Below are 15,407 nucleotides of genomic sequence, written 5' to 3' on the forward strand. Positions count from 1 at the left end.
GAAACTACGCGTTCTAAAAGATCCTTACTTCCGGCCAAAATGGCAATGATGACGGCAATCACTAGGACCGACAATCCACACCCCCAGCAAGCCATCCTTCTCCAGTACGAGCTCCTCGATCTTTTGTCCTTCGTTACGTAAAGTTTCTCGCCCCTGTAACACATGTTTCGCCGGTAATTAACAACCATGATCGCCAGCTTTGTGAATTCACCCTCATCCTAGACCCAAAAGAAGCATATTTTGTACAGCACTGTGCTTGTCAATGTTTCGAGACCTTCTTCAGCGACCGTGGTATTAGAAGCTTCCCTAGACGAACAGACACTATATTCTAAACGACTCGTCGCGATCTTTACCCCGGCGCTATCATCCTCCCCCCCCCCCCCCCCCACTCTCGTATTCACAATTCATCGTATTCTTTCTCGATTCATAAAATTTAATTCCACAACCGCTCTCGGTTCTGGAAAGCAAATGGAAGTTCGTTTTCTCGCGGTCAGTGTCCACGTGTGGGGAGTCTGCTTCTGAGCTAGTGTTGCAACCGTTTCTTTGCGAGTAAATGCCCGTTAGAGTGTATCGACTTCATCCTTCAATGATAATGATACTGTGTGTAGCAACTACAAGACTCGTGAATCCTGAAGCACCAGAAAAAAAAAAGAAAAAAAAGAAAAGGAAAGAAAAAATCTAGCGAACTAACATTCTTCAGCCTATCTGCTTTCTAGCTGGTTTCTAGCTTGTATCATCGCACTGGTGCATTTTGCAAGATGGAAAATTTCGTGAATTTGCTTGTGGCTTGGGTTCTGTCGCTTCTGTGTCGTATCAGGCTCAGCCATTGCTATTGACGATTAGGAAGAAAGAAAGAAAGAAAAATAAAAGAAAAATAGGGGGAAGTAGCACGGGTGTAAGCGGGTTAGTTCGCGAATCGTGCGCATCCACCATTTTCGCGTTCATCGATCAGCAGGCTCTTTCTCTGCCCCGTTCCTCATCCTCGTAAGCATCCTTCAATGTACCTGAGGGCTGTCAGCCAGTGGGAATAGTCGACCAGTCCGGCGGCAGGGTCTCTCAGGCTGAGTCCCTCGCGGCCGACGCCGGGGCCCAAATCAAAACGCACTCCAGCCACGGTTGTTTCAACCTCGGCCTCGGGACCCCTGCTAGGTATCGTGACAACAGAAAACACCGTCTCTAACTCTCTACTCGGCTTGCCGCTGGCCTCTGTCTCACACGTACACGTACGTATCCGTGTGCCGATGTGTAACTACGATGTGTATGCGTGTCTCACGTGTGGTGGTGGGCTATAACCTCGCGGTCAGCGGCGGGTGAAGCTACGTATATATACTGTGGCTCTAACGTTACGCTAGGCGAACGATCTCGCACGGGGCATGCAGCATGTTGTTTCGTGGTTTGCGTGCGATCAGATGCGGGAGACTTTGTTCCTATATCTTTCATCGTCTTCTGTCGTTAATCGTGATTTATTGGGAGAAATTTTGATTAATTTCCAGGTGTATTGGCCAGGTGGGGAGAGTATTGTTGCGGGTGAGATTCGATCTTTGGCTCTGCGTTCCTTTATCCGATTCTCTGCGGCTTCTATCCAAGAGTTGGAATTGATTTAGAGTGAGCGCGGACGATTTTGTTGAGATTCTTTACACAGACAATGCTGCGATACGAGTGGCATGCACTTTCACTGTGGAACATTTTTTTTTTAGAAAAATTTCTGTTATTGTATGCAGCAGCATCGAGGAAAAAATCGCAATGATGTCACGGTATTCTTCTGTATTAGATTTCAGGGAAACAGTATTATCAGAAATTGTCGAATGACGAATTTCATATGTTAAAAAGTGTAGCTAGAAATTTGTCAAGTGTATTTTTACACGATTATCATTCTTGTTCAACGTTAAAATTTACATTCAAAACACGTTTCTTTCTAATGAAAAGGTACAGTAACAATTGTCCAATAAAATGTAGTACGAATAATTTCAACACCTTATTTTCAACAAGGTAAAAATTGTAAATGGAAAGCAGTCGTGTATGCCCCGTGCGAAAATAATAATTCGACCTATTTCTCCGTGCATTCCTCTGCATGTTGATGATATTCGGATATAATCCGGCTGACTCGCGCAGGCATTTCGTGGCCGCGCTAAACGAGCAAACAGCATAAATCAACTTGCCACGACTTTTTCGATAGAGATCTTCGAAATGTATGCTTTTTTCAAATCATCCCGATGCTAATCTCGACCGAGAAGCAAGCAATAAAGAAGAAAGGAAGAGAGAGAAAGGCAGGAACAGCTACGCGACACCACTCAGCTCTTGCAGACTAAAATATTATTCGATCGAATTAATCCTTTGATAGCGTAATAAAATGTCGGAGAATTCAGACTATCTTTATTTTATGCGTCGAGGACGGTTCTTGCCAATTAATTGACCAATTGACCAACTAATAGTAATATTAGTGAATTGACGAGTTGCGAGTAGCTCTCTTTTAAGTAACCGGTATTATATTATCAAAAACTTTAATATTATGCTAGTTTCAATGTGCAGAAGACACAAACTTTTAATTTTTCTCATAGGAAATCGATTACATTCGATGGTTAGCGACACTGCAAAAGAATTAAATTTTTCTTTCTTCTCGAGGCGACGGAGATAAAAATTATTCATGATGAATTATAAAGTAACTCGAGGCCGACGCAGAGTTCTATTTCTGACGAAGGACGGTCATTTCTGCAATAGACGGTCACTCCTGCGTTTTGCTATGAAACGTTGTGACATGTTCGTTTCGCAAGCTCCTTCATCGGTGAACGTAATTCGCAACGTCTGGTGACTTTCGTCCGTTCCGCCAGTATCCACAATATTTTTGCTTCTTTTTTCACTCGAGACATTTGCATCTCCTCCATTATCGTACGTTTGCAATCGTGTCAGCTTTTCGATTGAAAACCAATTGTAGCCAATTGAAAACCAACATAACATTAAGATGATTGCCGATATTTGTTTGTGATTCGATTTACCAATTACGGGGTTACTGATTGTTCAATTTTATTAATTATCAACGATGCCGTCGCCCGATTGTTGAAATACCGGCGTAAATTCTTATTTAATGAGCTTCTCAAACTAGCCTCTAAAACTTTGAAATCTTCTTTAATAGTTGAGGATCTTAAAGATCTTAAGACTTTTAAAACTTTCTTTAAGACTTGAAAATCTAAGACTTGAGAATTTAAAACACGTGCATTAATATTGAAGAAAGAAGGAGTACTGTTTCTGTCGCCGAGATATTAGCATAGTGCAAACGCGTGGAATCTAGGAATACATTATCATGTGTAAGTCAGCAGGCGAAGAAATGGAGGACGCGTAAAAAACGCGAGATGAATGTTAATATTTCAACGAAATCAGGTTCCGAGTTTATGCCGTACAAAGAATTACTTTTTTTAAAAGTTGATACGTTCGAATGATTGTTTTATTTTTCGGGGAATGTAAATCTTTCTTCTTCAGGTTAATTTACGACTTAGACGTTTAATCAGTGATGAAATTACTCAACGCGTTTTCTCACGCGTTTTCACGTCGTTAATTTTCAAGCGTTTTTGAATTTAACAACACGTTGTTCCCTCAATCTGTATTCAACCAGGGAATGTGTCGTTTTAGCAACTAAATGGAACGTAGTATGAATTAAACATGCAACAGAAGCGGAATAATTTTTAAACCTCGAATATTCCAGTCGCCGTTGCTCTCCGTTACATTCGTAATTATCCTGCGCAATTAAGAGGAATTTTCAACTTTCTTTGACCAAACGATATATTCTATTCTGTCAGTTCAATGATATTTTTCAATTCAATTAAGAATCTCATCGTAAGGACCAGAGATCTCTTGAAGTCTTTTGAAGATTTTCTATACTAAAAAAAAATAAATAAATAAATAAATAAATTCAAATATTGGAAAGTAAACAATTTCATTAACACGTTAAGATTCTCAATTTTCAAACCAAAGAAAAAAACTAAGCTCTTGGCGAAGAAAACCAAAAGGAATTATCTGACGATGAAATCTGCTCGATGTTCGTTCGTCATATTTCCTTGCTAATAAAAGATTCAAGCGATCTCGCAACGCCCCGGACTGGTGAACACGATCGAATGTTAAACAGTAGCTAGGAACACACAGAGTGGAGGAACATTTTTCCAACCGTTCGTTACCTGATGTACTTTCGATGCTCGTTCACCGGAACGAAGTACTCCTCGTAGGGATCAGCTGGAACCTCGCATGCCTCTTGACCCTTCGTCTGGAGATTGTTGCCCGCGTAAGGCCTCATCGAGACCAGCTCCAGGTTTACTGCCTCGATCTGCTCTTTTTTCCCATTGTCTATGGAGAATGGAAAATTATTGAAATAGTGACCGCATGGGACCAGTCTGGAATCAGTTTGGAATTTTTGTCGAGAGAATTTTATCTCAAAGTTGTAACTCGTTCAACGAGAAATAGCAACTTTTGACACCAGATTGGTCTTCAATTCTTTGATTTTTCTAAATTTTTAAAGAATTTTTTCTAATTTTTTTCTAATTTTAAAATTCTTTAATTTCGTAAAATGTGCTATTTCGAAATTAATGCCAATTATGTTACGCAATTTTATAATTGTAACGCTTTCTATTTTTAGAATTATTTACTATTATATTATATATATTATATTTACTATTATATATATTATATTTATTATATTTACTATATTATATATATTTAGATCTATTTTTATTCAAATTATAGAATTTACCATTTGCTTTTCGCACTTCCTTCTGTCTGCCACTGTATTTCAAATTCGTATAGAAACATCTTTGCAATTTCTTGATAGTATTTATTGTTTCAAACGTTTCGAACTAATAATTCCAACGTCAACTTTGCATACCTATAATCTTCTTAATCGTTATTAACTTTAGTCGCATTAATCATCGTCTGGTAATTCAGAACATCTTGATATTAAAAAAATATTTGCTATACATCTCACTGTTGTTTTTAAACGATTACATCACAAACAAGAAACCACGAAAAAGTTACTTCGTTTCACTCTTACATTTGTAAAATATTTAACTACTTCACAGCGTTATAAAACGATTCACATTAAGTCATACTTTCAAAGAAAGAAGTATCATGATAGTTTGTGTAATCTAAGCACTCTCTTTTATGTAATTAATGACATATTACACGTCCGTAACTACCTGTCATTTTGTCAGTCCTTTTTTTTAATGCAACAGCGAGTATGGCGGTTTCAAACTCGTGTGTATTAAATCGCACACGTTATAATACCTCGGCAAGTTACATAATTTACAGGTGTGGAAATTACACGTGGCATTAAAGTATTTATTTATGGGGCGGAACCTCGCGTGCTGCGGAATCGATGTTAATAGGGAAAGAAGTTGGTTAATTACATGTTTACGCGGACGTAGTTCAAAAGTCAATGTACTCTTATTGGGCAACGTCCTTCGCTCATAACTTCGCGTAGTAGTAGGTTCCATCATACTGAAAATATGTAGTTGACATTTCCTGGCGATGGTTGATGGTTATCGTTTAACTTTACGAGTTAACGTTTATGTAACTAAAGTGCTAGTTTTTTGTGTAAATAATGAAATATCAACCGAGAGACGAAAAGAACGAACGGAAAGAAGAATGAAAGAAAATAACCGATGTACTTTATGAATAGTTTAGTTAGACATCGTTTAATTCTTTAAAAGTAAAAACGATTGATTATAGATTATAGGAAAGTAAAGCTGATCTGTTGAAACTAAAAATACTTCGATTTTATGGAAAGTCTATATTTTGTAATGAAGTTGCATCAAATTAGTTCTTTCATTTAAATAAAGAAATTCTCTAATTTTTATTCGTTTCGTATTTCGAAATGATTTGAAAACCTAAGACAAGCGAAAACTAATCTACAATTTGCTTCCAATTTCGAGCCATATTCTTATACAGAATATAGTAATTTATTTATCCAGTGGATAAATCAGAGAAGGTCCTAAATCTACGATTTTTTCTAAGATTTTTTATCACAGATAACAATTCCAGTTTTATCAAACTTCTTTAATAAATTTTTTAAGGATACATTGTCCCAAATGTAAAAGCACTTCTTCGCAAGCTGGTCACTACGTATGGGGACCTTTCACGCACTTTCTGCGTTTCACCGATCTCGAACGACTTTTTCTTGGCGAACTGCTCGCATTGGTGGTGGTGGTAATTAACGATCGAAAGTTCGGCTCGTCCCGATCATATTTGCTAAAATTGTGCGATCAACGGTAATTCCAGCGTAACCGTAATTTCTACTTTGCATGTTCTACTTTTCTTGAAATAATCCCCTCTGATATCTGACAATCTTATCTTTACTGAAATAATAATTCAGATTCAAGGCGTCCAACAATCTCATCGTGTCACTCCAAGTTGATTTATTAGTCGTCGAACGCGTACGAACGAGATTTACGCGAATTTGTATTGCCAAATTGTCGACTAATTCTCGTCGTTTGCGAAGAAGCTGATGGCTCGCGGTTACGCTTTGCGTCACGCACAGATTGCGTGCAAAACGAGAGGAAAAATGCAACACGGGGACCATGTTTGCTTTTTGTCGCGAAGAATTTTCTCCGTGTCGTACGGTAAAAGCCTGCGGTCTCCGTTTGCGTAAATCTCGCTCCTTTCCCGTTTCTTTTCCCTTCTTTCGTCTTTCGCCTCTCTCGAAACATGTTGCAGACGCGGAGAAAAAAACCGAAAGTGAAGTCGAAGACGAACGATCGTGGCAACGATGGAAGGCATTTCGGTAAAGTTAGACTTTCCAAATGAATTGATCGAAGTATTTTTTTTCTTCTTTCCATTGATGGAATTCGAAACGAGATAATTATTTTCAAAATTAAATTCCAATACCTTCAGAACGTTATTCTGTTTAACAATCTTTATTAAAAGAAATCATCCAATTACGGTAAAATCCAAGCTTCTTAATTCATTTAGCAAACTTCAAATCTGATCTAACCAAGTTTACCTTCGTTCGGGATAAGATAATTATGAAGGAGTGACAATCTGACGAAACTTTTATTCGGTGTGAAATATTCTTCTCAAAGTAGACAGCTTTTTTAGATTTCGTTCGTTATACTTTGAAACTGGTCACTTCACACGCAACAATACTTCGTCAAATCATCAAGCCACAATAATCGCTAGAATAAATCCAGAATCAACTGCCATTGAACAGCCATAAAATCCACAGTCTGATTTCCATTAAGTCACTAATTCTGAAAACTAAATTCGAAATGTCCGCAGAGCAGTTAGAAGCGAGTAACGAGAAACTTAACGGCAAACTTACCATTGATCTGCACGCTGGTCGCGCTGTTGTTCAAGAAACTGGCGTCGTTGTTGTTCCCGTTCCCGTGAACGCCGTTCATTTTCGGCTCGGCGACGGTCTTGTCGTTGCTGTCAGGCAGCTCGATCTTCGTCTCGGTTCTGTAGTGCGGATCGGGGCTGGTGTTTCCGGCCTCCGCGTGTTGCTGCGACGCGAACTGCGTCCGATGATGCCCGTTCTCCACGGGCCCGTCCTCCGTCTTGCGATCGTGGTCCAAGGTCACTTGCTGGTCATCGCTCTGATTCGATTTGCACGCGCTATCGTCCTCGTTCGCGAACGCCGGATTGTCTATACCATTGTCCGCCATCTCGCGATACGCCTCGCCGAAAAGCTGCTGGGCCCTCAGGTGATCACGATCACCCGGTGTCGACTCTCATGCGTCTCGATTCTGTTGGCAAAAAGAACATGAATTTGTACAAATTGGCGTTGAAACGTGAAAGTAGGTATTTCAAATATTTGCTCAGAAAATGAAAGACGGCACTATTTTATTCCTGTACTATTCATTTTATAATTATTATTGCATTGTATGACCAGTGTAAATATTTTGGAAAGAAGTAGTAAATGATAGAACGATTCTCACGTTGTGAGGAAAATGGGTAGTGTTTGATAACACTTTCAATTTTATTTATCATGGGTACCTATAAATAATGTCGTTTTTTGATACTGCACAAAATTAGAGTCAATATTAATATTAATATAATTATATAAGAGTATATATTATAATATATGTATTATATATTATAAAATTATATAATTATATAAGTTAATATTAATATTAATATAATTATATAAGAGTATATATTATAATATATGTATTATATATTATAAAATTATATAATTATATAAGTTAATATTAATATTAATATAATTATATAAGAGTATATATTATAATATATGTATTATATATTATAAAATTATATAATTATATAAGTTAATATTAATATTAATATAATTATATAATTCAATATATTAATATAATAATAGTTAATATTGATGTAATTTAATTTAACAATAATTGCACTAAATGTCAATATATTTAACTAGGATATAGGTTATGTTATAATGAGTAAAATTATTGTGACATAACTAAATGACATTAAATTTGAAGAAAATGACATTGCTTATGGGTACTCCTAATACTTTCCGAAAAGTTATTAGTTAGAGTTCGAAGAATCTATTCTAACGTTGCCAGACTGCTTCAGTTCTGATGCGATAGGAGATGAAGATTAATGCTGCGTTATACACAGTGAAAAATGTCCGTTTCATCTGCTAGTTGATTTTTCTTGGCTCTGTTGATGATGCATAGAAAGAAATCGAGTTGCATAAGGAAATCCATTAGCGAGTGGCAGTGATGTAGAGTATGTTCTGTTTTGAAAAATAGAGAACGAAATGTAGTTGATGATGGAAAACGTACAGGCTCGTAATTCATTTATTTTATTTTGGAGTTGTAATAATTTTTCTGCCCTTGATTTCGAGCTAATGTGGCTTGCATATATGTTACAGAATGCTGCAATCATTAAAACATAGCTACCAATTTTAATCAAATAGGTTATGATACTAATTGTACGTACATATAATTGTAGTGTACAGACGAATAAAATTTTCGCTGTGTAACTGATGAATAATTGAGACGTAAAAGTCGTTGATTGGTTTGGAAAGATTCAACGTTTTGTTATAATATTAAAAACTCTTTGACTGTAAAATTGATTGTAGGATTTAAGTATTAAAAGCTAGCACACTCTATATTTCCTTATATTATGTGAAATAGAGAGTTACCAAGGTAAGATGGAAATAAAATTTATTACAGAAAAATTAAACAGTACAAAGTATGTTGAAACGATTAACGAACAAATTAACGCGTACGCGACACGAATTGCCGGAAATGAGTATATCTTTCGATGTGATAACGTGGCTATGCACACCGCGAAAGCAGCGACGAAGCAATACCCTTGTGAAAATTCGCATTTTAGAATGGCCAGTCAATTCTTCTGCATCTAAAGCCGAAAATTTAAAGAAAATTCACGAAATTTTGAGGAGTACGCCTGTACTTGGTCGCTCGTCTAAGCTCTTTGTATCCCCTCTTCGCCACTGTTTCGGTTCCTGCGAACTCTCCATCGCCCTTTAGCGGGAGTCACGGTCTCTCCTCCGGTCTTCTTTTTTTTTTTTCTTTTCTTTTTCGTTTGATTTTGCTGAAACGTCGCGCCAACGAAAAGGCTCGAGACAAAAAAGAGAGCAGAATAAGTTACGGCACCCAAAAAGCCGCCTCTCGCGAGCGGCACGATCTTTGTCCCTGCCGAGAACCTTTTCATTATGACAATTTGAAAATCACCAAGAACGAAGCCTCATAATTTAATACAAACTTGACCAAACAATGAGAAAGAACCTATTACGTTTCGTTTGAATTGTACTTATTAATGAAGTGTGCACGACGTTTTTAAAAAGCTGTACACAGTGGCCACGAAAAGTATTCGCGCATCATTATGTTCATATTTTGAGACACCCTTTTCTTCTTCGTATATTTCTCTGAGAGATAAAAATATTACAATTGTCTGTTCGATTTTCTTAAATATAATCAATTATAACTGAACTCTTAATTGATATCGTTAGATACTTGACCCTTTAATATGAGGAGTTTTAATATGATTTGATTTTATTATTAATCTCTATCAGGGGAAATTTTGTGAAATAGATTTTCCTTGCCTTCCCTAAATTCTTTACTCCAGTGAAAGTATTATTTGAAAGTTAAACATCACACGAAAGAACCAAGAACTTTATTTCTTTTGAAAACTCTAAGACGCTCTAAATTTGAAAATTTGTTTTATTTATTTTTAGTCGATTTGAGCAGGAGTGCATACTTACTAATTACTAAATATTGTATCCGTAGAAATTTCATAATAAAAATTTGACAAAGGAATTCCCTCGTGGGAGAATAAAGACGTATGCAAATACCTTTCTGCAGCCACTGTAACTGTAGTTGAAAATTTCACGCCATGACCGTCTATTGGTAGCTGTTTCGCGCAGTCCGGATAAAATTTAATCTCAAAACGCAGAAACGCCTTTGTGGTGGCCGAAAAAAATGCTATGACGCTGGGTACTTCCTGCAGCAATAAACGAAGGATAAAAAGTCCTTGCCACTAGGATGTACAGGGTGGATCGAATGAATCGAAGAAACTACGTTGAATAATTCGTTGAACCTCGAATAATAATACTATCTCCTGTAGGAAGTTGCGTAAAGATTCTTTGACGGATACGAGATGACTTGCTTCTCCGGCGAAAGAATTCGAGTTCCGTCTCGAATTGAAAAACCACTGTCTCGATATCGAAAGTGGAGAAACAGAAAAGAAAGCGTAAGAGTGAGAACGAACTTTCGTACACTGGACGAAAGTTAAGATCGAACTAATCGCCATTTTCGCCTCTTCTCAATGTTTCTAAAAAAATGTAACGTGAAAGCTATCTCGTTTTTGCTTCAATTTTGACTTTCCCTGACTTTCTCTTCTCCGAATTTTTCACTTTCCATAAATCATCCCTTTCCGATGTTCCCAAACCCGCCACTGAGCTCTTGAGATCTTCCATTTTCTATAAATCATTTCCTCCTTGAACTTGCCAGACTTTCCAAACTTTCCACTCCAAAGTGGGAAATGAATAAATTTCATTAACAATCATCTTTCACATTCGACTTCGACTTCTATCAAATCTCAGAGTTCGCAGACTTTCCCGCAAAACTTCCAAACTTCTCGTATAAATCTCGCGATCGATTATCTTCGATCCGCGCTCTGACTCCTAAGAATTTATAATACAGTGGCCGTTCTGAAGTTATCAAAGTTTTTTCGCGAATTATCCAGTACCGAGGAATTGTCAGGACACCCTGTAGACCACGGTCAGACGGACGAGCGTGTTCCGCGCGTGTACGTGTAAACGTTGCAGGCATATACTGCACCGAAAGCGGTTGACCCTGAGAGAGGCAGGCACAAAGGACTGATTCACCCCGGGGCCAGAGTGGCGGAGTCCTCTTCTCGGTGAGCTCGCTGCTACGGCGTTCACCCAGGTCGACTTCGTCAAAGCTACGTTCTCCTCAAGTGACATAATCCCACCAGTCTGGCCGCCAGACTAGTTTTCGATTTGACTGCCGGTGAATCGTAATTGGTAACGTAATCTCTGATCACGATCCCACGGGTTAGAGGTTTCACTGGTTGGCGGCAATATTTCGCGAGTTTCTCGATAGACGAACCTTCACGCGAAGAGAAATCGAGATCTTTGTTGTTCGTTGTCTCGTGATTCTTTTGTATTTCTCGAAAGAATACTAAAATTATTTCTCTCTCGATTCAATTTCATTTTCCTTAAATTTCTGTCGAATTTTTTTGTTGGTATTTGTATTTGCACGCACGTTTATGGTTAGCTTTGGCTATGACTAGCTATGTGTATATATTTAATTAATTTAAGCTAATATATTATATATTTTTATTTTTATTATATATTTAATATATATTGTAATGTATATATATTAAGCTATTATGTTATAATTAATGAAAGCTAATCTCAGAGAGTGCGATGAAAATATTTTTCGGCGTACGAAACCCTTTTACGGCTGGGTAATTCTAATTTTCAGTACTCTCACTCGCGTGCATTGTTTTCCTCAGAAATATAAAAGATGACTTTTCTTGCTTGACCTCGGTAAATTCGTCCCTGAAAAATTCAAACGTCTTTCTGTAGAAAGGTTTTTAATTGTTTTTTCAATTTTTTGTTGCACGAAAGTTTTTCGCGAGGTGCAAACGTAATTTAATAATTTCTCGTTCCTTCATTTACATTCGTTTCAGAATTAATTCTACCGCGGTTTGAATTTAGATTTCACTTACAATTTATGTAAATTAATTTTACCATTTCTCCTTAGTTTACGTTACATTATAATTTACATTAAACAAATTAACACTTTTATATATATATATATATATATATATATATATATATATATATAATCTTTTAATTTTCATGTTTTACTTCCAACATTTCACTGACTTTAAAATGTCTGCTCGAACGAAAAAAGTTTTCTAATAATAGAAAACTGTTCGCGTAGAAATATTACATGAAACGGTGGATCCGAAAGGCATGAGGATCAGAGTTGAATTCTACTTTTCAATGCCTTCCGATTAATTAAAAAAAGAAGAAGAGAATCCACGCAGATGAACAAAGTAAGAAGAAGAAAACGGATCGACGTAACGTTTCGAGAATTCGTTGCACGCGTGAGCGATCGTCTGTCGAAACGTGCCAAATTTCCGCGAAATCACGATCGACGCGTGAAAAATACCAAACGACGAAGAGAAAGAGAGAGGGGGCGTTGTGCTAATAGAGCGTGGTTGATTTTCGTTTTCGATCGAGCGGCTGGTATGCATAGATAATGCAGAAAAGTTGCGCAAGGTTTCCTGTCGATTACGATCAAGGTGAAAGTCTTCGGGCTCGCCAGAGCGAAACATTATCAGCCAGCGAGGTTCATAAATTATATGCAATGTCCAGCTGAAGAATGTCCTTTAACGAGGAGCCTCGGAACCGTTTCTCCAACCTCGAAATCATTGTTCGAGGGTAAATGATTTCTCTCAGAGACGTGCTCGTTTCCATTGCCATTTCATTTTTTTTTTTTTTTTTAATTCTTCGTAGTTGGTAAATTTGAATTTCTCTACTGTGAATGTTTATTATTTTAATTCAATCTTATTTTATTTTATTTTTAAACTACTTGATATTTCTGAATTTACTAGTTAATTAAATTTATTATGAATATCAATGTTTGTGGGATTTTCAATTTTCTTTTTCAGATGGTAAACTGATTTTTAATAGCTTCTTTTAAATTTCCAATTTTTCTTCTCATAATATTGATGGTTGTGATTTTTATACATTGTAAGTAAATGGCTCATTTCGTGGTTATTATCGAGTAGCTATAAATATTCAATATATTTTAAGTTGTTAGACTCTATTGATCATTCGTGAGATGCTTTATTTAGTATTGGCTGCCACTGAATAATTACTGATACATTTTTGGGAATTTTTAAATCTACTTTTAGTCGTAGTTATTTAAGCTTCAAATAAATTGATCACGTCGTTAATTCTTGATAAACGTAGTGTGTTTCATTTCAGACATGGTTTTGCACTTTAGTTCAGATAAAATTATTTACCTGATTGAAATTGAAATATTTCCGAATAGGGGGTGAAAGGAAAATAGGCTGACGGGTCACGGGGGTCATTTACCCCAACTGTGTGTCGCAGAAATCTGCATTCTAACAAACTTCACGTTATTAATAAATTAAATTTAAGTAAATTCATGTAATTTAATTTTCTACAAATTGAAGTCTTGAACTTATAATTAGATTTACCATCTTCAGTGTCAAATGAAATGCAAGTCTTTCTGATTCCAATCTGAATTGAAACGTTTCCCTGTTCCTGAATTGTCGAAGTTCACCTTCACCTGATAACCGAAAAAAATATGTTAATTTCGTTTATAAATTGAATATAGTTTGAATATAGAGTTTATTTAATGTTTATTCTCAAGGATTCCCTAATGTTATACAGCTACATTTGCATTCACGAAGCGACGTGAATGAAATCGTCGATTCTGTGGTCCAAGAATATCATTTTCTGAATAAAGAAACGATGTTTCACGAGATTTTGTCAATTTTCCCTCAAACCACTGTTTCTACAGCCAGAAATAATAGATTGCAGCCGAGTTCTCTCCCTCTCAGCACCAAATTTATATTTTTCTTACATATTTTCGTACGAGTGATTAATCGTACTGCATAATCTTTCGTTCTGTGATTCATGAAATATATACTAAACTCAGAAACAGTCGAACTCCTCGAAGAAACTAATTAAAACGAAAAAGCATTAACTCAACAAAGAATACAACAGGTTTTAATTAATCTCTTTTTCTTCGTGATAGAAAAAAAATTAAAATAAAAAAGCATTAACTCAACAAAGAACACTACAGGTTTTAATTGATCTCTTTTTCTTCGTGATAGAAAAAAATTTTCGTGTAGGAATTCGTATTAAAATAAATGGACTCGATTAGCAGAAATTCGTTCCAGTAAATGGAGTAATATAAAATTCAAGTTTTAAATTAGGAAGTTTAGCTGTATTAAGAATTTAAATTTAAATTTAAATTAGGAAGTTTAACTATACAGAATTTAAATTAAAATTCAGGAAGTTTAACTGTATAGAATTTAAATTAAAAATTTAGTCTGTCCTAATGATTAGTTTACGATGCCAACTGAAAATTAAAAATCGTGGTTCTGAAGAATATGACAGATTTTTTTCCCCCTCCTCACGATTAATCGATCTTGTCAAGGACTTCTTTAATTTAGTTTCCTCCTGATAATTAGAATAATTTGCAGCGTATTGCTTTTCTCGTTTCTGTCTCTAAAGTATCTCCTTTATACGTTGCATCGGAAACACGTGTATCACAATATAACTTCAACGCGTTTGATAAAAATTCGACCGTAAAGTCTTTGCATTGCAAATTCTTCAGACATTCACTCTGCTATTTTCTTTCTTCTTCTTTCTTTTTACCCTCGACCGTTGCAAACAGCGAATGAATAGCAGACACGCCTCATAGAAGAGGAATCCTGGCGATGTTAAGCGACGAACAATGACGTAACAAGGAGCGCGACGAAAGAAAGCGCGAAGGCGTTCGAGCGTTGCGCATGCACGCGCGTGCAAAAATGCCGGGTCGCATTGTCTCGCGCGCGGGTACGCCGATGGAAAACAGAGAAACCGAGATCCCCACGTTCGTTGAAAAGATCGCCAGTCGATCAACTGTTGATAATTAGTCGAACACGAACGGTCTCGTTCTCGGCGAAACGAAAGAGACCAGCATGCGAGATGAGAATGGTAGAAAAATCGAAAACGAGCTGATACTTGCGACGTTTCGTCCGTCTGGAAATTCAACGGTGATAATTGTTTGAAACAATATCGATGCCTGTTTATCGCGCCATTGGGAAACTTTTCGAAGAACGTGTTTTTTCAATGTTTGGGGAATATCACGCGAATGAGATGTTGATTTTGTTGATTATCGCCGTCTACTGGTCAATTTTTT

At 36.7% G+C, this 15,407-nt stretch overlaps 1 protein-coding gene across 5 annotated transcripts in view; it reads right to left on the reverse strand.

The window, feature by feature from the left end:
- Nucleotides 1–15,407, reverse strand: part of LOC122530122 (titin-like) — a 74,813-nt gene that overhangs the window by 10,978 nt on the left and 48,428 nt on the right. For 2 of the 5 annotated variants that reach the window (XM_043656796.1, XM_043656801.1), the window contains exons 2-5: nucleotides 7,298–7,721; nucleotides 4,167–4,332; nucleotides 1,005–1,145; nucleotides 29–153 (exon numbers count right to left, since the gene is read on the reverse strand). In XM_043656796.1, the coding sequence (XP_043512731.1) occupies nucleotides 29–153; nucleotides 1,005–1,145; nucleotides 4,167–4,332; nucleotides 7,298–7,640 (775 nt within the window). In that variant the 5' untranslated portion in view covers nucleotides 7,641–7,721. Of the gene's footprint in view, nucleotides 1–28; nucleotides 154–1,004; nucleotides 1,146–4,166; nucleotides 4,333–7,297; nucleotides 7,722–13,692; nucleotides 13,785–15,407 lie in introns of all 5 variants that reach the window. The other 3 variants (XM_043656798.1, XM_043656799.1, XM_043656800.1) reach the window with 3 other exon arrangements.

Source organism: Frieseomelitta varia, unplaced genomic scaffold, assembly GCF_011392965.1.
Source record: "Frieseomelitta varia isolate USP_RPSP 00005682 unplaced genomic scaffold, Fvar_1.2 scaffold_33, whole genome shotgun sequence".
Taxonomy (NCBI): domain Eukaryota; kingdom Metazoa; phylum Arthropoda; class Insecta; order Hymenoptera; family Apidae; genus Frieseomelitta; species Frieseomelitta varia.